Source organism: Neovison vison, chromosome 2, assembly GCF_020171115.1.
Source record: "Neovison vison isolate M4711 chromosome 2, ASM_NN_V1, whole genome shotgun sequence".
Taxonomy (NCBI): domain Eukaryota; kingdom Metazoa; phylum Chordata; class Mammalia; order Carnivora; family Mustelidae; genus Neogale; species Neogale vison.
In genome coordinates this window covers 159903568-159928429 of record NC_058092.1, presented here as the reverse complement: position 1 = coordinate 159928429, position 24862 = coordinate 159903568, and the positions used below count along the sequence as shown (strand labels likewise).

General features: G+C 44.0%; 1 protein-coding gene across 3 annotated transcripts in view; it reads right to left on the bottom strand.

Moving 5' to 3' along the window:
• LOC122900625 (contactin-associated protein-like 3) overlaps window positions 1-24862 on the bottom strand; it is a 205183-nt gene that overhangs the window by 74934 nt on the left and 105387 nt on the right. For all 3 annotated transcript variants that reach the window (XM_044239395.1, XM_044239396.1, XM_044239397.1), the window contains 6 exons: window positions 19736-19883; window positions 12375-12578; window positions 11498-11682; window positions 10278-10421; window positions 6998-7259; window positions 1736-1882 (listed from right to left, as the gene is read on the bottom strand). In XM_044239395.1, coding sequence (XP_044095330.1) covers window positions 1736-1882; window positions 6998-7259; window positions 10278-10421; window positions 11498-11682; window positions 12375-12578; window positions 19736-19883 — 1090 coding nt within the window. The remainder of the gene's footprint in view (window positions 1-1735; window positions 1883-6997; window positions 7260-10277; window positions 10422-11497; window positions 11683-12374; window positions 12579-19735; window positions 19884-24862) is intronic.

Below are 24862 nucleotides of genomic sequence, written 5' to 3'. Positions count from 1 at the left end.
ATGCTCAAATATGAGAGAAGACTCTGTGGTTTTAGAAAGTTTTTTTTTAACTTTTTAATACAAAATAACAAGCATTCCATTTTGCACCATTAAACAATACAGCAAGGATTTCTCTTCCTGTCCCTTTTAGTGCTTCAAAATCTTTTATGTTTTAAGTTACAGCTCCCAGGTAAATTCTTTATTTAGTTTTGAAGGGAACTGGTTCCTCTGCAGAGCTCTAAAATCCATCATAAGCATAAATGTTTAAAAACCGGCCTGGGTCAGAGGTGTACCATATTTGGCAGGTGAGAGAGAGCAATCCAATGTTCTAATGCTCCTGGTGCTGCTCCATGCTCACAGCGATGCTTGTTTTAGGGGGCTTGAGAGATTGAACACCCTGATGCACGGTTTGTGGGCTTACTGTCTATTCTTAGGGAGGATTTTATACTTTCTTCTTGGGTTATCAAGTTATCTTCACCATGGCCTCAAACTTATTTTGGAAAGAAACAACCATAAAATGCAAAACGGGAGTAAGAGCAAGGATGGCTTCCAGCCACGATTAGAAGGAAGTCTCACAACTGACAGGCCTAAGTGCTGGTGGCTCAGACTTTTCACACAGATGCCTCAGAATGGACATTGGTTACCCTCAGGAGCTCCCCCTCCCTGGATGCACGAATTCTGGACAGACTCGGTCAAAGTTCTACCAAACAAGCAAACCCGCCATCTCCTGCAGTCGGGGTGATGGCCTGGTGTTGTCTTGGTAAAGTTCACCACGAGGTAGTGAGTGAGTGTCAGTAGCCATTAAGTTCCTTTCTTGCTTTGGTGTAGGTAACGGTGTCCTTGTGCCTAGACAGTGGGCAACAGGACCCTTCCTGAACATTTAGGGCAACAGAGCAGCTGGGAATCTTGGGGAAATGTGGATTGTGGCTCAGGAAGTCAGGAGAGTTACATCTGCATCTGTGACAAGCTTGAAAGTGGTGCTACCCCGGGTGGCTCCCGGGCCACACCAGAGGACCTGGGCCCCTCAGGGAGGAGAGCGACTGACAAAAAGACCGTCCACGTGCAACAAGGAAACTGTTGCATAAAAAGACCTGAGGGAAAGGTTCTAAGGGTTATCTGGCCTTCAGAAAATACTCTACAGCGAAGCACAAAAGGTAGGACAGAGAGTGAGGACCCTCAGAGTGGCCTGCTCAGAGTCACCTGGAGAGCCCATTCCCCGGGTGTCAGAGCCAGAGAAAGCAGATCTCTAGGGTTGGAGACAGGCCCTAGCATTCTGGAAGCTTTCTAGGTGACTGCAGTGAAAACAAGTGCTAAATTCAAAACCAATCTTAGCAAATGCACATTAAAACAAGCCCCCCCAGAGACTTGTATTTTAGGCCATAATTTACCGTCTTTGTCTGGGGCGCCTGGGTGGCACAGTAGACTAAGCACCCTATTCTTGGTTTTGGCTCAGGTCATGATCTTAGGGTGATGAGATTGAGCCCCATGTCGGGCTCCACACTCAATGGGGAATCTGCTTGGGATTCTCTCTCCCTCTCCCTCTGTCACTCCCACTCATGCTCTCTCTCTAAAATAAGTAAATAAATCCTTAAGAAAAATTTACTGTCTTTGCTCAACATTTTCATTGACTAAACTGAAAGAGAAACCTCACTCTTCACTATTAACCTTCATTTAAAATTGCCAGTTGTCTCAGACGGCAGGACCTGGAAAGACAAGGATGGTTTGGTTGCCAGCACCACCAGTTCCTTTCACTTACCGCCCAAATAATAGGTGTCCCCTGAATCAATCTGCCCACGCAGGGAGTGAGACACAGAGGCTGCCTCACCATCCACCATCACACTCAGGTGATTTTCTTCCAACGAGAGGGACACTGAATGCCACTGCCCATCACTTAATCTGGCACCTGGAAGTAAACAAAATTGGGTAAGAAATTCCTAAAAACTCTATAGATGCAGCTATGCAGAGCCATGCTTGAAAACAATACAATCACAGTCTTAGACACCCTACCAAACTTCACCTGACGTTTGAACTCACCTGAAACCTCCCAGGTTATTTAGCTGGCTGGGCAATGGAGACTGACCACAGAGGGCAGCTGGGCCTCTCAGAGACAAAAGGAGAGGCTTGGGACATATGTGGGCTTGGGGGTTTCTTAACAGGCAAAGAGATCATGTGGTATCCTGGTCATGTTTCTCTAGGAGGAAGGGATTACCTGTGGAGTGAGGCTCATTGAGTAAATGTGTGGTTCCGGAGGGCCCTTGCCTCTGACCTGCCACAGTCATAGACTGGCCAGTCACATTCTAACACAAATTATATTCTAGCAAAAATTACTGTGGTCAGTTAAGAGTATTAAGACATATGTGCACACGGCCATGGCTGTGTTTCACTTTCTCATTGCTTGGTTAAATCAGAAAAGTACAGGGAAAAAAAAAGAGAAAAGAAAGAAAGCTGAATTGAGAGGGGGAGGAAGAATCAAGAGTGGACAGTCTAAACATTCTGCCTTGGACAGCGCAATCTTAGTTTCTCCCAGTGCTAGGGTTTTAACAGACTAACACAACAGGATCCTGAACGAGCTTGAAATGATCAAATATCCTAGTCCCCTGGCACAGGGGGTACTTCCCCATCTTCTAGTTCGTTAGTATTTTAGGATGTTGAGAAGGATAATATTTTCCAAAATTGTTGTTATAAAAATAAATTCTTGCCCCTACTATCACATATTATTATTATATATAATCTTGGTAGACTATTTGGAAAAATATATCATATATATTGATGTAACTCTTTAGAAAAAATGTATCAGCAACTTAAGTATTACTAAAACATGAAAATTCATTGAACAAAATATAACGTTTAGAAAGCATCACATTAAAGTGTGTGTGTGTGTGTGTGTGTGTGTGTGCATACTCAATCACTGTCTAAAAATGGACAAAAACCAGTAGGTAATATTTTTAAATGTTAACATTAACTTTGGATGAGGGAATTGTGTTTGCCTTCATGCCCATATTCCACTGGCCAAATTGAGTCATTCATTCAAAAGCAAGGGACTCCTCCCCTCCACGGGGAGGTCATGGCCCCAGAGACACCTGCTGCTCTGAAGGAGCACAGTGAACAATTGGAATATTTAGAAATTGTCTTGCCCAACAGGGAAACAGGTCATAAACAAACACTTCAGCCCATTGAAAAACAACAAAGTGAGACTCTTTTGATGTCTTTGATGTCGTGCCCAAGCTTGCGCATGACCCTGCCTGACTCTAATTTGATCGTCTTGGGGAACTGTCCTGATAGATTAGCCTAACCTCTTGCAAATGAGAAAGGTGCCGACTGCTTAGAGCCCTCAAGTTTGGAAGTCAACCTGCAAGGGTCAGAAGTTATTTTCTAGCTCATGGGGGATCAGCCCCAAAGAAAATACGGCCATGTTTCTGGTGGAAAGTTAACCAGACATATTTAATTTAGTATCAGAGTTTGGCCCAAGGAACCCAATCAACCCCGTAAATCCATGTCCCTCCAATGCTCGTTAATATGTCAAAATGAAAATACATCTTTTTTTGTCTTGGCTTCATTTCTCATCAGTGATGTTGACATGGATTCAAGACCTATGTGCATGGGAAATATGTTTCTGGCCTGACCCAGAAGGTCATAGACCCTACTGTAAAAATCACGATGCCTCCGCTTTTCTCAGACTGTGAAATAGGAGCGATGGTACTTCCCAGCACTCCCTTTCAGGGACTCTAGCTCTTTGCCGTGTACACCCATCTCTCACTTTCTGTGTCACATTTGTGAATCCAAAACTGTTGCAAAGACCCCACACAGGATAGGTTCATGAGCAATGATGAGAAAGCTGACACAGAATCCAGAGGATTGCGGTTAGATACTCAAGACTACTCAAGACCTACATTATGACACTGGTCCTAAAGGAAATCCTCCAGCCCTGGAGCTGAAGGAATCCACAAACAAGAATCTGGGAGTGTCCCTTCCACTCTTGTCATTCAATATTTATTTTAAAGTTTACCTAACATTATCTGTCAGGACAGAACCACATCCACTTAAAATCTGATGTTAATGGGGTGCCTGGGTGGCTCAGTGGGTTAAGCCTCTGCCTTCGGCTCAGGTCATGATCCCAGGGTCCTGGGATTGAGCCCCACATCGGGCTCTCTGTTCAGTGGTGAGCCTACTTCCCCCCACCCCCAGCCTGCCTCTCTGCCTACTTGTGATCTCTGTCTGCCAAATAAATAAATAAAATCTGATGTTAAAATTCCCTTCTATCCTCTCCCTGCCCCCTCCATTTACCCATCTATTTAGGACATAGAGTTTTTTTCCTAGGAGAACTTGCAGAAAACACTCCAGAATATCTCCTTGAATGGGTAATAGATGCTATTTACCTCTATAATAAAAGACTGTTTTTAATAAAATTTGGCATTCTCATTTAAAAGTGAAATGCCTGCTCTTATGATCATTCTGTTTCTCCCGATTATAATTCTCACCATTTGTGGTTTTTTTGTGTGTCTTCTACAACCTGTGACAGCAGGATGGCCTGTCTCCCAGGAAGCACTACAGTCAAAGGATGGATAGAGAAGGGAGGGGCAGGGGTGTTTTGATTTGTGCTACTGGGAACACGATGCTTATTCTCCCACCCACCCCCCAACTCCACAAAAGTTTCAGTCTGGGGGGCCAGTGATGGTCTCGGGACTAGTTCTGGAATAATGAGAACTAAAGGTTTTGGAGTGACAGCTGACTAGCAGGCACTGGGCTCATGGTCTGTAGGCTCAACATCATTGTTTCTACCATCGGTCACACTAGTGTCACACCAACAACGAGGACCCGAGGCTTGGGGAGAACATGGGTGGCGCTTTTTGAGCCCATCCGGCCTAGCAGCACAGAGATGGGTATGGAAATGACCTGGGAGGCGAGTCTTCTCACACACCCCTCCCACCAGCTTGTGTCAAATCCAACCTGATCACAGAGAACACTGCCCTGGGCAGTCAAGTCCCTTCAGGAAAGGGTGGACTGTATCTTTTCCTGCAGAAATGGAACGCATATTCCCCTTCCCCTCACTGAACTTCTGTTCCCACCACGCTCCGCTGGCCCAGTTCCACAAGCACACGGACACTAGATTGTACACTCTGGACCTTTTTAGATCCCTTCACAAACACAGTGAGGTAACTATTTGGAAAAAGGACCCAAAAGCTGGAAGCACGACGAATGGTGACTGGGTGTCCTTTCCTGGCATTCGGCATGATTACGACTCACTCAGCCTTTAAACTTTGGTTCTTGGTTTGGTAGGTGCTTTCGCACTTCATCCAAGGCTTGGAGTGAAAACCAGTCGCCATCTGTCTCCTCTTGCTCACTTTCTGTGCTTTGCAGACACCCCGCCTTTCTCCAGCTGAAGGCTCGTGGCCCCCTGCCCGGACCGCGTCTCTCAGGGACATTTTTCCAACAGCATCTGCTCATTCTCTGTCTCTGTGTCACGATCCTTCAGACTTCTTTATCACTGTGACATTTGTGATGCTCATCTGTGATCTGTGATTACAACTCGCTGAAGGCTCATGGGACACCATTTCTTAGCAATAGTGTATTTTTTTTATTAAGGCATATTTATTGTTTTTCCAGACATAAAACTCCTGCACATTTAGAAGACCATGGTATACTGCAGATATAACTTTTATATGCGTGGGGAAGCAAAAAAAATCCATTTTGTTCACTTTATTGCAATATTTGTTGTACTGGGTTGGTCTGGAATGAGACCTGAGTATATCAGAGGCAGGCCAGTATTTCAAAGGTAAAAAAAAAAAAAAACACCTCAAATGCTTCTCTCTCTCTTTTTTTTTTTAAAGATTTTATTTATTTATTTATTTGACAGAGATCACAAGTAGACAGAGAGGCAGGCAGAGAGAGGGGGAAGCAGACTCCCTGCTAAGCAGAAAGCCCTATGTGGGGCTCGATCCCAGGATCCTGGGACCACGACCGGAGCCAAAGGCAGAGGCTTCAACCCACTGAGCCACCCAGGTGCCCCACCCCTCAGATGCTTCTTAAAAAAGCAGCAAGAAAAATGCACCTCTGGTTTGCTTCCAGAAATTAATGTGTTACCCAGTGAAAGCTTAAAAAAATCAATTCAATAAAATATTTCTATAACATTTCAGTGCCAGCCTTCAAAAAAAATTTAAATAACTACTCCCAGTATGTTGGAAGGGAGAATGGTGTGTCCTCACGTGAAGCAACAGCAAAGCACCGTCTCTTCGTTAATAAGGCACGCAGCTTGTAAATCTACACAAACCAAGAGTGAAGCAATTTCCAAAATCTGACTTGGTTGGGCTCATCTGCTGAGGTCCACAAGGAAACTCCCTATGCCAGAGGTCAGATTTTTTCTTTTATTTGTAAAGAGAAACAAAGAGCTATGTTTCATTCCTGGCTTTCCATCCTGACCTGGTAATCTGGGTCAGGCAAAGTGCTCCTTCTGTCGTCAACCCTCGTGGAATGACACCTACCTGGCTTTACATTTTCACCAGCACCCTAACGCAAAACAGCCCCCAGACTCTGAGGATAACACAACCCCGGAAGGGAGTTTAGAAACGTGGGTCCTTCTTGGAAGCCAAGCAGAACATTCACCCCACAGTTATAAGAAGCCTTATCCAAAACAGGGATTCCCAAAGGAACAGAAAATCCGGGAAAAATCGTAACTTCAAGTATGACTGGTGTGTGTGTATAGGCTCAAAAGACGGTATAAGGAACTTCTTTTCTCAGGACTCTGACTTAGGATACTGTTCTCCAGTGTTTCAAGTGGACTGCCAACTCCCCATCATCAGTTGATAGCAAGGTTATTTTTTAAACTTTTTGAGAGGTATATGTGATCTGCAGCTAACTTCGGCTTACACTGACTCACACACCAACAGCCTGGAGGTATCTAGTTCAAAGGTAAATGAACTCTAATTCCCTCTAGAAGGATTATGAGTATCTTACTGATTCAGTCGCTCATTCAGTGCATAGGTGACAGAAGGACCCTGCGGTCACCGCAAATGCCTATTACCTGCTGTGATGTCCCTCGCCGGGTGTCCCGGCTGGGAGAGACTCAGCTCGAGTTTTCCATCATTAAGAACAAGGATGAGAGCTTCTGGCCCGTGTGGGAATTGAGTGGTCAGCAGCAGCCCTGCCCTGTTCCACGTTCGGAATTGGAAAGCGACCGACACCTTGTCCTCTCCGATGGTGCCCGGCAGAGCCAAGTAACTCCTGGAGCTCAGAAAAGTCACGGGCACAATTTGTGGGTGTGAGCACGAGAAGGACACATTTCCCTGTAAATACAGTGGAAAAGGATTTAGGAAGGGGCAGAAGGGATGCTTTCATGAACAGTGAGCTTTCCAAGAGGTGCAGTTTCCTATCAACCTTCCAGCAATTGAGGACTTAAGAACTAGGCTTCCCCATCCAGCTGCAATCCAGATTTACCTGACAGGTCCCTCAAACTGTGACAATGCCCTGGCTGGGCAAACCTCTTTCTGAGGCTTTTAGGGCAGTTCTGTCTCCTCTATTTCTAGGCATTGGCAAAGGAATCTGGAGACATGTCTTTCCCAGGCCTTGCGCTGGGTACAGGACACAACAGAGGAGACAGATTTCTTATACCTCAAGGCACTGGCTTTTTACATGCAGCATGAAGCCCAGCACCACAGATAGCAGCTCCAGGAACCTTCCTGCACTCCGCTTGGTTGTGTAAATGCTTATACACCTGTTACTCAGGGGACACGAACATCTGGCTCAGGCAGGCCATGAGCTTTGGCCCATCTGAGGCAGGGGTGTGGCCGACCTGAGCAGGCTGCCCACCTCTTAGAGGCTCCCATGGGCCGTGTCAATCAGCACACTCTCCCTAGCCTGACCTCTGACCCGCCAGCTGCCTGTTGTTTTTATTTCATTCTATTTTACTAAAAAACACACCTTTGAGCTTTACATTATATCTACTGCTCCAGGAGCAAACTTACCTTTAATCATAGTGTTTGGGAGGAAGGAACTTAAGTTCTTAAAAGAACTCCAATTAAGTGGGGCACCTGGGGAGCTCAGTGCGTTAAGCCTCTGCCTTCACCTCAGGTCATGATCTTGGGGTCCTGGGATCAAGGACTCAGTAGGGAGTCTGCTTCTCCCTCTCCCTCTGTTTCCCCCCTGCATGTGTTCTCTCTCTCAAGTAAATAAATTCTTTTAAAACATTTTAGATATATTTTCAGAAATTCCAGAGGAATATGTGCCCAAACATTGCCCTTCCTCTCAAAAATATATACCATAAAAGCACTGTAATCAAGTCAATACAGCATTGGTATGGAGTAAACACAGCAGTGGAGCCCAGTGACTGACCCACAGAAAGATCTGAGACCACAGGTACAGCCGGTACATGGTGGGAGGTAAGATTTAAGCCTGTGTGCGGAGGTTGGGTCTGATCACTAAACAGCTCAGGCAGGAATGGGTACCCGCAAGACCTAAAATAACTACTAATCTGCACAGAGTAAAGCCCAGACAGTTGAAGACTTTTTTTTTTAATTTTAAAGTAAATAAGTAAATGAAACTACCTTAAAACTTTTTAGAGGAAAATCCTTGAGACTGTATCTAGAGTCTAGGGCTTCAGAAGTATTTCAAAGCAGGAACAAATACTACAAAGCTATTAAAAAAATACACTGAGACATTGGCTATGTACCAATAAAGGCATTTGTATACTCAACATGGCCCATAACATTTGATATAAAAGATATGATATATGATATATAATTATATTATAACATGATCTTATATTTCATAGAAAATTGGTTAATCTGAGAAAACATTTGGATCATGAATGACATAGGGAGATCTATCAAACTTAAAACTCTCTTATAAATTGGGGCACCTGGGTGGCTCAGTCAGCTGAGTGACCGACTCTTGATTTCAGCTCAGGTCATTGTCTCAGGGTCCCGGGATTGAGTCCCATGTAGGGCTCTGAGCTCATTAGGGGGTTTGCTTGAGAGGTCCTCTCTCTTTCTCTCCCTCATGCTCTCTCTCTAAAATAAACAAACCTTTTAAAAAAAAAAAGCATTCCCACAGTTTTCACTAAGTTGGAAAATGGAGATGGAGAAAAGGTCACATAAAACAATTCTATTTCTATAAACGATGCTCGATATGGAGGCATCGATATTCACAAAGATGGGTGCACTGATTGTAGAGGATTTGGGTCTGAGGAACCAAATGTGGAAGGACAGACGCTAGCTCAGTAACACGCTAGTCCAGGGGACGGGCTGCAGCCATGTGGAGGGACAGAAGCCTGACAACAGTCCAACCCGTCTGAGGGGTCCACCTGCTTTGAGATAACATGCTCCTTATTCGCTGACCTAAGTCCCCAGATCCACAGCAGACAGACCCCTGGCCTTGGGGCAAGAAGGTCCCAAATGTGCCCAGTCGCCTGTTCGATGCCACATCTGCCTTCTGAAGAGTCAAGCAAGTTTTCTGGCAAATCTTTTTCTTTCTTAGGTCACAGGACTGATTTTACTAACCTCCCTTTGTGTATCTGTGGGCCTTGGCCTCCCTTTGCAGAACAATGGGGTGCTCATGAACATCAGCAAACAGGCAACAGACCCCTGGGGCGCAGACCCTGAGCACGAAGATGGGGTTTGTGGCCGGCACAACCACGGAGTCTGCCTGGGATGGAGAGACGCAGAAGACCACTCCCACCCTTCACCGACCCACTCCTAACCCCTCTGCAAATCGCTGGCCCGGGTAGAAACCCAGCAGTTGGCTTCTGCACAAGAGTCCACCTTCTCCCCAGGTTCCTGGCCTCAAATTAAATTAAGCTCAAATTCCTTTTCAATCCAAATTCATCTCTCAAGTACTGGCCTTTTGAGCGAGTGACAGGCACTGAGCTAGGAGTTCAGTAACAGGAGAAAGGAGCAAGAGGAAATCAATCCCAACAGAGACCCTGCCCCAAAAAGTCTTTATTCAGATGCACCATGACACATTTGCGAAAGCGTGCATCTGTTTCCACACACCTGTAAAAATTAAGAAGCCGGTGATGGGGATGGAGGAGGGCACTTGTAAGGTACCCGGGTGACGCAGGGAATTGCTGAATCCCTGAACTGCACACCGGAAGCTCATACTACACTGTATGTGAGTGACTAGAACTAAATTTTTAAAAAGTTAAATTTAAAAAGCAAGTTAATTATTTAGTGAAATAAGTCAAATACAAACTAAAAGGTGTGCGTGATTGGCACTTTCCCTGCCTTCAGGAGAGGCACATTCTAGACTGGGTCCATCAGACCAGCTGCAGTTCCCTGCTCCGTTGACCTCGCGTGTAGCTCTCTTACCATGACGAGGATCTGCGGTGTGTGTTTCTTGGACAAATCAATGAGATCCACTCCATTATAGTAGAGATTTTCAAAGCAACCGTGAAAGTCTTTTTGTGGGAATGCCACTGATTTTCCGTGTCCAGGAATCCCCCCAAAGCTGATCTTAGAAAGAAAAAAATGACATAAATAATATTGTTTAATGATTTTCTGATTGCCTAAAACACGTAAGCTCAGCAGTTATAGGATAATTGCCTCCAATCTATCTGGCATTATTTTAACATTAACATGTTAATTTCAGGTGAATTTTTAGACATAGATGTACCGATTCTTTCTTTATTACATTTAGATAAGTAAGTCAAATACCCCTTCTCACAATTTGCTACTCAAAGGGCTATGTCACTTCAGCTGATGGGGAATGTTGTATGTTCATTTCCACAGTCACTCTTGATCTGGGTGACAAGGCGGCTGACCATGATAACATTCTACTTTACAAACCTTCCTAGAACCCAGCTCCAGGCTCCAAGTCTTTGCCAGGACACTGCTGTTGGGTTAGAATAATGAAGGCATCGATAATCTCATTCAGGACCAGACTCTGCAGCTGGCCTCCTTGGCTGAGGCCACTTATACTAAATGAATGTTGAAATCATCCCCTTTGCTCTGATAAATGTGCTGAGCAGAACTGGCAGAACAAAAGGTGTTCTCCAGTGCCAGTTAGATACGTGCGGGCAACACGCCAGGGATGCGTTAAGCCTTTCAATGTCCCTAGAAACAGTATTTTGAATTGCCTGACTCTGACTCTCTTATTCCTCGAAAAAGCAGTTTGGAATGTATGGTGATTACTTCTCCAAGCACCCTAGATTGTTAATTCTGTTTACAATTGCCCTAAAATACAGAGATCTCCTAAGGAATGGGTCACAGCCAACACCAGAGATAACATGGAAAGCCGTCTGGACACATGTATTTTACTGTGCCACCTGTCACACTGATAGCTCTTCATCCACACACTTTCCGAATTCAACAACTACTTCCTCTCAGGGGAGAACTCACACCTATGAGTGATAAAACATCTCAACAATGCACATGGGTCTCTTTCTGGGCTGACATCACCCGTGGGAAATGTTTCACCAGAATTCCAAATTACTAGCAATGGGAATTTCTCTGTGTAGAGATATTTTCTTAAAAGGTTATGTTGTGTTTAAATAACAAAATCTGTAATACTTGAAAAGAAATGTTCACACCTTATAATCAAGATCCAAGTAGTCGCACTTGCCCTCGGCCTGGAAATGCTGACTGTGCCTGTCCACGGTGAAGTGGACATGGGTGTTTCCGAGCTCGATAAGGACAGAATGCCAGTGCTCGTCGTCCAGCAGGCTGCCCAGGGTGAGAGTCACATGGGCGTCAGGGGAGGGCAGGTTAGCATGGCCTACAAGGACAGGCGAAGCAAATGAACTGCCCCATCCAACCCGGTACCATGGCTGCTGTGTGGGAGGCCAACTCAGTACCATGGCTGCCATGTGCGAGGTCAACATGTCCCCCAGTCACTTTCCTTGCACACTTCTATCCGGAGAACTGGTCAACTGCCTTTTCCTCAGCCTCATGTACAACCTTCTCTCACTCAGGAATGATTTCTTCTACCTTTCTTGTGTTTATTATTGTTAATTATTGCATTTTTGGTTTTCTGGGAAGTATCTTCTTCCGAGAACCTCATGAAGCACACAGCCTCATGGCTCCTGAGAACCTCACAGAGAGCACCACCTCACAGTTTCAGGGATCCACCCCTTGTCTTTACAATATTATCAGGTCGTTTACTGAACATGCACAAATGGTCTTACATACTAATCGAGCTACAAAACTTGTTACAGTAAAGTACATTCAGGATACATGCGTGTTCTCTATAGTACACCTCAACTGTGGAGCAACCACGCTTCCATTTGCCCAGACCATTCTGTTTCATGCCTCTTGCTCCAGAGTAATTATTTCTAGGGTCTTCTTTCTGTCTTGAAAATGTTCTGGTTTCAGGATAAATTAGCTACTTAACGGAGAAAAACTAAGCATAAAAAGATACTTCCATCTAAAAAGGTATATTTTTGAAAACATCCACTGGGAACTTTTTACCTGAATTAAGCAATAAGATGAGCTTTCCTCTAACTAACTGCAGGGTGACATGTTTGCCGTTTTGTCCTTCTCTGTGGAGTAGAATCCCGTCAGTCTGCCTGGTTTTAAATTTCAAAGAAATAACATCTTTTGCTGGACTCATGGATTTCTGATAAAACGTGTATAGCAAGAAGCTTTTCCCATCAAAGTTAACCATCTCGGATCCTATAGCGGGAGAAATTAGAAAGTATCTAAGTATATAATGCATCTTCACTCATGCACTGAATTGAGCAAATTGAGACAAACACATGGACACATAATATATCTCCGGTCTGTTTAGTGCAGAGGGGAAAAAATGGTGCTGCCCATCCACCCCAATACCCATAGTTGAGATCCCTAACCTCTACTCTTTGCCTTTTCTGACATTTTCCCAACATATGTCAACTAGAAATAACTCTGTTGACTAAGCCCAATTGCTTCTGGCTTTGTACTGGCCACTTCTCATCCTGTAGACAACAAAGATTGGTAAAACAGTTGAAGTCACTCCCCACAGTGGCACATCATGGCCACAAAGTTGCCATTGTCCCTCAGGTCTCTGATAGTCTTATTTTTCCCACTATCAAGGTCACTTGCATTCTCTTTATTGAAAAAGTTATATTTTGTCATTAATGTAAAAAGAACACTGGTCAAAGCAACCAAAGACAGAACAGGAGACATACAAAGGGATTCATACTACCCAGAAGAATCTCTTGTATTTCTCATATTTCACAAGTAAAAAGACAAGATGTTACTGTCCTTAAAAAGTAAAAAACCATATGATTTTACTCATACGTGGAATCTATAAACAAAAGAAATGAATAAACAAACAGAAAGCAGAACCAGACCTATAAATGCAGAGAACCAACTGGTGGCTATCAAAGGGGTGGGGTGGGGGATGGGTAAAGTGGGTGATGTGGAGCAGCAAGTTTGGGCTTCCAGTCATGGAGTGAGTGAATAAGTCACGGTGTGAAAGGTGTGGCCAGGAAATTAGTCAACGATATTCTGATCAAGTTGCATGGGGATGTGCGGCAGCCACGCTGGTGGTGAACATCGTACAACCCATAAAATCATTAAATCACCATGTTGTACACCTGATGCTAATGTAGCATTGTGTGTACGCTGCACTCAAATTTTTGAAAAAGAGGTTTTTTCAAATGTGTGTGTGCAATAAATGAAGGTGCAGGAGGAAGACAAAGAAACAGGAAGCTGATGTCTTCTGAGACGATGATACGACATTGGGTTTATTTAACTTCACAAAAGCCTGGGGCCAATGTACACTAGGACCTACATTTCATTCTGACGAACTAAAATGTTTACAGTAAATCCCTTACATTCACAACTCTAAGGAATCCTTTATTTCATGCAGCCACCTTTTGAAAATTCAGGAGTTTGATTCCGGTTCCCATACATGGTGGAAAATATGTAAACATAGCAGTGTGTCTAAAAATCATGGAAACAAGCAATTACTCTCCATTGCATAGTTAAATATATCCCTTTGTCAAATTTGAATGAATTGTCCTCGCATTTTGGGTGAGCACAGATCTGGCCCCATCCCAGAACTGCGACTCTGCTGGCCTGGGGTGGGACCTGAGAGTCTGCTTTTCTAATGTGTCCCCTAGCGATGTTGACGATGTCGATGCCGCTGGTCTGGTAACTACATATGAGATCCACTGCTCTACAGAACCTAGATTATATTTCCTGGAACATTTCCCTCAGGCAAAATGGAGTAGTGAAAAATTTACTGGATTTATAGAAACACAAAAGAATGGGCTGAAAATCCTTTTGTTGTAACGTTTTCGTTTCCTTTCCAGTGAAATCCCTAACACTTGTACCTAGAACAATCAACCACAAGCTAATCATCATATTCTATCTTACGAGGCACATTTAACATGTGTTTTGACAGGTTCTCTAAGCCTAGAAGGAGACTGAGTTATAATCTAGAGATGTCATCAATGGAGTAAAACAAAACCACTTCAAACAACATATCTTGTAGTAGTCCTGGTGGTTTCATTAAAATCTTAAATGGTAACAAACGAAAGCTCAGTGGAGAGGAGTTAAAACAGCACAGATAAAAATGAGGAATTTCTTTCAGAAGTCTGGAATGTGAGGCTGCTTTCTCTTCATCTGAAATGACCCACATCACTCTGCAGCCTGTATGGCCCCATGAGCTAATTTAAAAAAAAAAAAAATGAAGAATCTTAGCAGAGAGCACAGGTGCCCACAGACCTAAAATATGTGCTGTCTGGCCCTTTATAGAGCCTGTCATCCTGCACTCAGCAACATTAGCCAGTGATCCTTTCTGAGCCAGATTCCTGACTGCTTAGAGGTGGCCGTGATAAGAACCAGCTCACCGCAAGACATGTGGCAATCCTTCTTCAATTTAAATATTAAAAACACTATTTTAGATGGGAAATCATAAATTTAATTATTTTTGTTGATCTGCCTGTTGCATAATTCAATACACTTTGTTTGTGGTCTTCATTGAATCTATATTTATGAAGTCAAAAAATAGGTAAATATTATGGCTCCTGTGGAATATCACAGAAGACTGGTTTTATATGGACCATCTTCCGTAGCTTCAGACCCTGCCTTGGCAGTGATTTGGCTTTGGAAAATACAGTTTTGTTATTAAAAGGCCATTTCCCCCCATATTCCCTTCCTCCCCTACCCCCACACTGCCCTGACTTAATTTCCATTTGTTTCCACAAGTACACTTTCTTTTCATTTAACAGGGGTGTAACACCCACGAGGTGCTGGGATGAAACACAAGAGGACAGACATGGCTTGGCCTTCCCAGAGCTGACAGTGCTCCCCTCACCTTCTCACTCCAGCTATCATGAAAAGAACACATTTCACCAGGAATAGCCTCATCTTACTGTGGTCTGCTTAGGAAACTAGAGACAAGGAAGCTCACAGTCAGGAAGGAGGAAGTGGAGCATGGGGGAGGTCTTCTCTGGGGAAGTGTCTGGAAAGAAAGAGGGTAAGACCTTACCCATCATATGGCATGTGTCACACGGAATTTACCGATAGGCACCCAAAAGCAGCCAACATGGTTCAAACAATGGGCTATAGCCCCCTCATGATAAATGTGAAGTCCATGTGATAAGTAAGAGTGCACTCTGTCACAAGGACGACTTACAACAGGAATGTGTGGACTGGAAACTCAGTTTCAGGCCTCGTCAAAGAGAATCAATTCTACAGAATGTTGTTCACTTACAAACGTTCATGAGTCATTCTGAATATCTGAAAACAAACGGACATGTCACTAAACATAACATGACATTTTTAAACATGTGTCACTCATACACCATTTTTAAAGGCAATAGATTTTTTTTCAAAGATTGTATTTATTTGACAGACAGAGATCACAAGCAGACAGAGAGGCTGGCAGAGAGAGAGGAGGAAGCAGGCTCCCCGCTGAGCAGAGAGCCTGATGTGGGGCTTGATCCCAGAACCCTGGGATCATGAAGTGAGCTGAAGGCAGAGGCTTAACCCACTGAGCTGCCCTGGTGCCCCAAAGCAATAGATTTTTTTTTTAATTAAACCAAAACATTGTATTGTGGGACAGAGAAGACTTAGCTCAGTGAGTTTGCAGGGGCTAGCTCTCCACAGATGGGGGACAGCCCATCTGTAGGAGAGGTTCCCTCACCTTCATGCCCATGCTGGTGATAGCCATCAAAATATAGCCCCAGTTAATAAAACCAATAATTATAAAATAAAATCATATAAATTGGAAAAACACTTTGAATTTTCAATGAAGCATCATATCATACTTTCTATTTTGGAATGTAGGTTCTGCATTCTTGCAATGGACAAAACTACTGGTTCCCATTTTGATTCATAATAAGTGGACCTCCATCTCAAGTACCCCAATAATTTAATTAATTGAATTACATACGAACACATTTTTCACGAGCTTTCTTGTAAAAGTTAAGTGTGATGCTAAGGAATAATTTAATGCATTGTTTTGGAGTTTTTATTCAAATAAAAATATTAAAAAATAAATAAATAAATAAATAAAAATATTTTAGAGTTGGTTATTTGTATTAATTATGGACATTTAAATTTTTATTATATTTATATTACATATGTAATTATATTACATATATATTTATATTTATAGAAATATATAAATATCAAGGATGTTTTGAGGTCGCTAAACAAAACCTATAAATTTTTGCTGTAACAGTCAGTACATTTTTAAAATAAACACAATATTTGAATTTTTTAAAAATAGGCTCCATGCCCAGTGTGGAGCCCAACATGAAACTTGAACTCATGACCCTGAGATGGAGACCTGAGCTGAGATCAAGAGTTGGTTGCTTAACTGACTAAGCCCCCCAGGTGCCCCAGATAAACACAATGTTTTAAAATGGCCAATTACATATTTTACTCCCAAATTTATTTTCATGCCTGACTTGACACAGGACCAGAGTGCCACGGGGATGACTCATAGGTCCCCATGGTATTGGCCATTCTGTGCCTACATAGTCCATATTCCCAAGGACTCATGCACTCCTTTCCTCCCTCTTCTCTCCTTCTGTCCTTACCTCCTTCTCTCTCTCTTCCCTTATTCAGACAAACAACACACTAATGAACAGAAGACGACATTACACCACCACAGGATGGGACTAGTACAAGCTCAAGGGAATGCTTGAGAAGACACTGACCATGAACACAGGGGTCAAAGTGGAAAAGAAGGAGCAGAAGATGTCCCAGGGAAGAATAACAGTCAAGAAAGAAATGAAGGAGGACCTGTGGCCAGTGTCGGTGTCTGTCGCTTACAGAGACCTACGTCGAGGATGTCAACGTGAAACTGATCAGAGTGTGTAAATGTTACTGAAAATTTAAGAAAGTGGAGGACACCCAAATGGAAACCTTTTCAGAGTGGGATACAAAACCTAGAACAAGTTCATGGGGAATATGGCCCTGGACACCCCCCTTCCTCGGGGCTGCTGGAGAGGTCATGGGACACTAAGAAGACCTCATGTACACACCACGTGCAGTCTAGGAGTTGGGGGAAAGGAGGGATTTCCAGGTAGAGAACGTGTGTGTGCCACCCCAGGAAGCCATGAAGAATGCCTGGTGTTTTTAGGAACAGCAAATATCATTGTAATTAGAGTTTAAAGAAGTGAAACCAAAGAGAGAAGCTGCATCTATAATGCTCCCAGACATTATATGCCACAATAAGCAATCTGGACATTTTCTCAGTTTCAACAGAGCAGTGAAAGTAGAGATGGGGGGGCAACAATTAGTACTTTGGGCTATAAATCACATCATATACAATTACTGTCAAAAACAAAAGTGCAAAGCTCTACGCTTGAACAATTGCTCTTATTAATAGTAAGAATGAAGACAAGACAGAAGCTCCACCAGTAAGCCATGGATGCTGCATAGTTTTGCGAGTTGCTGTGACTGTTATCAGTCCATGGTTTTAGGCTAGGAGCCCCCTGTGGTGCACAGCTCATGTTTGCTGACTTTAGGGTGCATGCAGGTTTGAGCTCCCTGGGACTGACCTCTCTCCCAAGGAGGTAGTACAGCCTCACAAAGAACATCAAGCTAACAGCAAATCACCATCAAAGACCTTGTTCTCCTTTAAAATCAGTAAACCCGAAGAGTAATGGGAGGAAGGAGAAGCTGATTTTATGGCATCAAAGAGAAAACGGAGTATTGGGTATCCCAGGCGCTTGCCTCACTGAGCATGTTCATGGGTCTCAGACACAAAAGGAGGGAAGGTGATGGCCCATGGAAAGAGGGCGGAAAGGGCGGGCAGCATCATGAAACCATCTCCGGTGAATGTTGCATGGAAAGGCCAGCACGGAAACAGGTTTGGAAAGCAGAACCCGTCTGAGCTCAGGAAGACGATGGAGCTGAGGCTGAAGGGGACCCTTGAATCTAGGTTGGGGTTGCTTCAGAGACGGTGAGCCCTACCTCCAGAAGGTCTCCCTGCCTGTGGGATCAGCAAAGGGGGGATGGTATCCTTGCTTTGCAGTGGCTCCCTATGCCCAACAGTGCCCACCCCTCCCAGACCCCAAGACCACAGAAGCCCAGAGTCCCACAGCCACTGTGTGCATGCTCCTGCCTTCCTCTCTCCAGAAGCGCCTCCCTACCCCAGCTCACTCCGCAAGCCCTTCACTCAGAAAACTGATTGACCTCCCTCCTCCCTAGGCCCCAGGACCATGTTCCAATATTTCACATTTGTTTTGTACAATTTTATGACTTCTCATAAAATCCTGATGAAGAAAACCAATCATTTTAGAAGAGCCCCCTACATCCAGTCCTTAACACAGTTCTTTGCAAATAGCAAGTGTCTGATAAATTCTGACGTGGCACGTGAGGGAACAAAGAAATGAAAGCCTGTATAATATAGTAGTTATGAAAACAAATTTGGGGGGAAGACAGAGTTTTTAAATCCTAGGTCCAGTATGGAATAGCTCTCACACATCTCCATGTCTTCACGGTCAAGTTCTTCTCCCTCGAGGCCATACCAGATCCATCTGGCTGGTGTGGTTGTTGAATGAGAAAATGTCTGCTAGGTAGGATCTGACATATTAAACATTCCGCCTGTGACAGATCTCACTGACACTTTTCAGCAAAGCTAATGCTCTGATCAGGTATGAAATGAAGTGTGACCAAAAACCAAGCCTCCCACGATGTTCCCAGCCAACATACTCTTTGGGTTATTCTCCAGTTTTCTAGAAATTTTTCTTTAATATTTTTTCTTTTTGTACTCATTTAAAAAATTCCAGTATATTCCAAATCATCAAAATGGCAATGGTAGAGTCAATTTACCCACAGACGTCACTGAATGCATTTCTGCTTGTGTTCACGCTCACATTGGCTGTGACTTTTGTCCCTCTGCTCATCAGTGGGGAAAAAAGGGAAGACACAACACATAAGTGATGTTCAAATAAGGGTTCACGTCGAGGAAAGTGGGGATTTGAGCAGTGAATATGGGAGAAGCCCAGAGTCATTTTGGATTATGGGGAAAACAAGATCACCGGCTGTCACCTGCGTCCCCATACCAGGGTCACCTCAGTGCCCAAGAATGGCACCATCCACCACAGTGAATTGCTGTGGTTGACTTGGACCTCATTGTTTGGATGACACACTCACTCTAAAACAGGTACCCTCCTCTCTCCTGGGAATCTCAGATTCCGAGGCTCAGTTCGGGCCCACCTCTATGTTTACCTAAAGTAACTAAAGACAGCAGTATCCAGGCTTTCCACAAAAACACACAGAGATGCCTAAAAAGTTAGAAACAAGTCAAGTTCGGTTTTCAGTCTGGCCATGAGAGCATGTCCCTTTGTCACTGATTTTGGGGCGGGGTAAACAGCACTTACGGTACGTGCATCCATACACTTCTATCCTCATCCCAATCCTGCCCTTGGGGCTCCAGGCTAAGGGGAGGAAGCGCAGGAACCTGGCTTCGAAGGGAGGCTGCAGTCGGTAATGCACCACGCTGTCCGCGTTTGTATTTCCTGGAAAACTCTGGGAGAGAACAGAGAAAGGATCAGTGTGTCTGCCGAACTCAGAGCTCCTGGCTCTTCTCCTGCGGGTTAGGGACAGAAGCTTCATTCTGTTCTTATGCAAAAGCCTGCCTGCTTTATAGAAAGTCTGCTAATGTTTAAGAGGGATGTGACAACATTTTCTCAGGGCCTGGATTAGTCACCATTGTTCTAAGCTTTCCTTATTTGCAGGGTGATTTACATTTCAGCGGCACCATTAAGCTGGCTGGAAACCTGCCACCCTTGAAGGCTTGCTCTTCCCCTAAAGTGTTTCCCTCATCTCTAAGCAGCGAGGATGGCTCTCATGCAACCCCACATCCAAGGCAATCAAGCACGATGTTAACTTGCCATCCCTGCAGGAAGAACCCTCAACTCGGTATGAGCACTGAGAGGGACCTATACAGGGTTCTAGTTCCAAACCCTTCATTTATAAAGGCAAAACCAAAGTCCAAGAAAGTAGAAAGACTCTGGAGACGTAGGACAGCAGCTGCCCAGCATGGCCACAACTAGATTCTGGGCTTTGGATTTCAATCGCAGTGTTCTTAGCGTGCGGTCAGGTTGCCTCCAAGTTAGCCACATTTCCAGAGCACTGGGGAGACCCACAAGACAGAGGGGTGCCCTTGCCCGGACACAGGCACCTGGCCTCAGGCTTGAAGGGGCCAACATGAGTATAATGGACGTTGTTACAGGGGATGAGCGACTCGTTTCTCACCGCGTTGATTTCATATGCAGATCAGCATATGGGGAAACCCAAAAAAGGGTGATGCTCACATATGCACACATCGATCATATCACTAATGATTTAATCTATTTTGGACAGCTATGCCACTAATGATTTAATCTATTTTAGACAGCTCTGTTGCTAATGATTTGCTCAGTTTTTCAAAGGTAACACATATATGTGAGAAGAATCAGAGAACAAAGCACAGACTCCAACACCAGGAAGTGCGACCCCATGCAGCCTTTCTGCCCTGACCCGCAACCTCTCTTGAATGCCCCTGAAGTGCTCCGTACTTGCGTCCAGGAAGAAAAAGGTGGGTGGGCTTCCGATGAAATGGACTTAGTTACCCCTGTTGGTGAATCCACTCCCCTCATCCCCACAGTCCTTCCTACCTTAGCATTAACTCCTGAACAGTGATCTTCCAGAAGCTGGTGTGTGAGTCACAGGACAACAGCTCTCGTGTAGACAATTTGTGTCTACGAAGTTCCCTGAGACACTGGGCTCCTCTGTCCTGCCACCTGCGCCCCAGAACCTCCACTAGCCTCCTTCACACAAGGATTTCGACGGGCTCTTCCTGCTCTGGGCATTTTGGTGTCTGCCCCTGACACTGTACACACCCTTTTAAAACTGATTCCATCGACTCTTCCTCAGATTGTCCATCAGTTTTCCCAGAGGACCTATGCAACAGCAAAGCCATAACAGCCTAAGGTTTTCGAATCGTAACACAGCGTCTTAGCAGAAAATGCTGCCCCATCCAAGGACCTTACTGGTCTACGCTCTGAAAACAAACAGAGCCCCAGCTATGGTGTGTCTCTTCTAAAAACCTATGTCAACTGGTACATCTACCTCAATGCTATCAGTTCTTTGGAACCCCCTGTCAAAAGTTCAAGTTCTACATTCTTTGATATCTCCAAGTTTTATCACCCAGAGGGCCAAAGATATCTGCATAATACTCCTTTATATAATAGTAATAAAATGAGGGAACAGAAGACTTGACCCTTTGTTATGCTCCCTTACACCAGAAGTACACACTCTACCTCCCACTGCAGGTAGAAGGGTCATACATACTCACGCCACATGGGAGCAAAGCTCATAGTTGGGCCAAAAAGCATGCCCATCTTGTTGTTTTGCTTTGTGAAACCATAAACCTGGCTTAACATCCAAACCCAACCAAACCAAGCCCAATCACTATTCAGGCTTATATGCCATGACAAGCAGGTAGGAACAGATGGAACCAAGAACACAGAAAACTCAAATATAGTATCGGGGCCAGTCTCAGACCCTAAAACACTTCCTCTTGGCTAGTGAATGAAATATCATCTGAGAAGACCTCTGGCCTCTCTCTTGCTCAGTGGAAGTGCCATCTTTGTCCAATGTCACCTGTTCTTCAAGGGTTGGCAACCATTACACCAAGAGCAGGCAAACCCTCTCCATTGCCTCTGTGCTCTGAATGGGAAGTCAGGAATGTGCCCTCCCTGCCCCCAGCTTCCTGCAGGAACTGCAGGCTGGCGTGGGTAGGAGTTGCTTTGTACCAACATCACCACTGTCCATCACATGCTCCTGACTGTTATTACAGGCTCCCAGACCCACGGCCTTCATCCACAAAACCAGGTTGGTCAGTGAACTCTGAAGGTTGAGGAGCTATTACATGAGATAATACCTGACAATCATGTTCCCACACCTGCCTGGAGGTAGGCGGTTCACAAGCACCAGCCACTATGGACATGGTCTTGGCTGCCATTTTGGTTATGGTGGGCGCATCTGGCAAAGGCTGCTCATCTGTCCAATTCTGCATCCCGTTCCTTACACTTTGTCTCAGGTTCAAGACCCGAGACATGCAGATCACCATCAGCTGCCACATTCACTGTGATGCCAAGGTTATAATTCAACTTCAGAACTGAAGTCCATGTTTATCTGAGGGTAACTGACAAAAACTAGGAAAGGTATTTGAACAAATTGTTTTATTTTCCTTGGATATAATTACTTCCTTCTGAAGCACTTTGTCCATGGAAGGTAAATTCTGGACACCTTCATTCAGACTGTGTGATGGCAACGCCATATAGCAAAAGGAATTTCTACTGTTGTTTTAGTGGAATTTAGACAGAATACTATTTAAGGACTATTTCAAGTGACAACAATATCTTAATAGTCTATGAAAAGAGGAGATTCAGAAGGCACTCTTTAAAACTTCTGAGAATCTGAATCTGTATACGAAGCATTTGTCACACACAATTTTAATTACATTCAGATATTGGAACATATGTATGTATGTGTGCATAGCTGTGCATGTGACCATGTTAATTCCTTCTAATTTTAAGGAACCACATTATTTTTGTCTTACAAAGAACTATTACCAATCCCTTTGGGTAGAAATCAATCATGCGTTTCTTTAAAGATATCTTTAAAGAAACAGAAGCTAAATGAAATGACTTTGGCACAAGACAGATCCCTACTAGCATGTCACTCTCATTTTCGTGGCTCTTTACTGAAAGGATCCCATATATTTTGGTGAAGCTAGTGTTTATCTCTTAAGAGATGGTGTGATCTGTTCCTTGCCATATTTATTTTTGCTTTGTTTTTCCAGAACAGATCTGGATGAATAGGCCACACAGACTCGCAGGAACGAAGGCCTGCTCTGTGTTCTAGTAAGTGGAAGGATGAAAATCCCATCTTCCCCATCTCTCATGATAGGAGTGACCTCGGGGAAGCCAGCATTTTCATGTGTAAAGAACGAACAAGAAAACCTGTCTTACAGTTTTGATGAGTTAGTGGGAGGAGTTCCATGGGCCCATCTTTCTGGCATCCCTCTTGGCTCGCTAGCTTTAAGAAACATACCAATGAGACTCTCCCTATGACTGATCCCAAGGAACACTTCATCTGAACATGGACTCAATATCCGGTCACTTTAAAAGCATCACATTGAATCCTTTGTCCACTATTAGGAGCAGACAATGTCTGATGAAGTCTTCCATTTTCACGTTAGTTAGGTTGAAGGTAACCCGAGTCCATGGCTTGGGCTCCGTTCACATGCTAGAAACATGTTTCTGAGATAATTTGTTTTAGGAATTGGTGACATTTCTGAAAAGCTGCCAACTCTGCACTGATTTAGTTAGCAGTCTGTGTTAGTAGACTCTAAATCCAGAGAAGGGATCATTGGGAGACTTCCGCGGAGCCATGGTCTCAGTTGTAAACTAAGTCATCACAATTCCGCATTGGAGTCAACAAATGACCTCAAGATGCCTATTATGTATTTGTCATTTCAGGTTTGAAATATCTGTGTCCTAAAGTTGGCTCTTATACAAATGCCTTCTTTCTAAACACAAGTGGTGTTGCCTGTAGAAACAGGTCTTGGTGATTTTAAAAATAAATAAATATTAAGCCTCTACTGCAAGCCCCTAGGAAATCTGAGCTTCATTATTCACTCACCGCTGTTCATTTTATTTTAAGACCTCTGAGGTAGGAGGAAGGATGTTGCCGGCATCAAGAGAGTGTGCAAGAATCCCCAAGCTCTAATTCTGGCCATTTTAATTATGGGACCATGATGGGCTTGGGTAAGATGCTTAAATCTCCCCACATCTCAGCTTCTTCATGAGCAATGGGGGAATAATAATTACTGTTACTATTAAAAATAATATTTTGTCCCCATTATTTCCAGAGGCTCACGGACCACGAAAGGACATACTAAAATTATTTCCTGTCATTTTACTGAGTGAGCCGGACTGGGATGTCAGAAGTATGACCTGGAGGGAGGGCCTGACCCCTTAGATGTCAGTCAGCCAGGCGCTTCATGCAAGGTGAGCACGAAGATGAGTTGACTTCAACAGTGTCCTAGAAAGTGAATGAATAATCTCTGTTCTCACTGATGCCTGATGAGCATCTTCTGATGTGATGATCTCAGTGTGTTGGAAAAAATGTGCACTTAGTAAGCATTTCCTGGTTTCTTTCATGGACTCAGTGGAAGCAAGTTACAAAGTCAAACCAGTGACTGAGCAAAAAGAGATGACCATGTCTCTGGGTCCCAGCACCTTCCCCTACCTGGAGAGGGAACCCGCCCTGTGACTGAGCACAGTTACACCTTCCAGAAACCCATAGCACCTGGCCCTGGACTCATCCACATCCCAAGGCCAAAGCAGGTGCAGGAAACAGGGTCCCGAATGCTGCTCTTCATTAATGTGCTTTTGTAATCTCAGCTGTATAAAAGGATAATGTGAACATTACCAAAATATTACTGAAATGAAGTA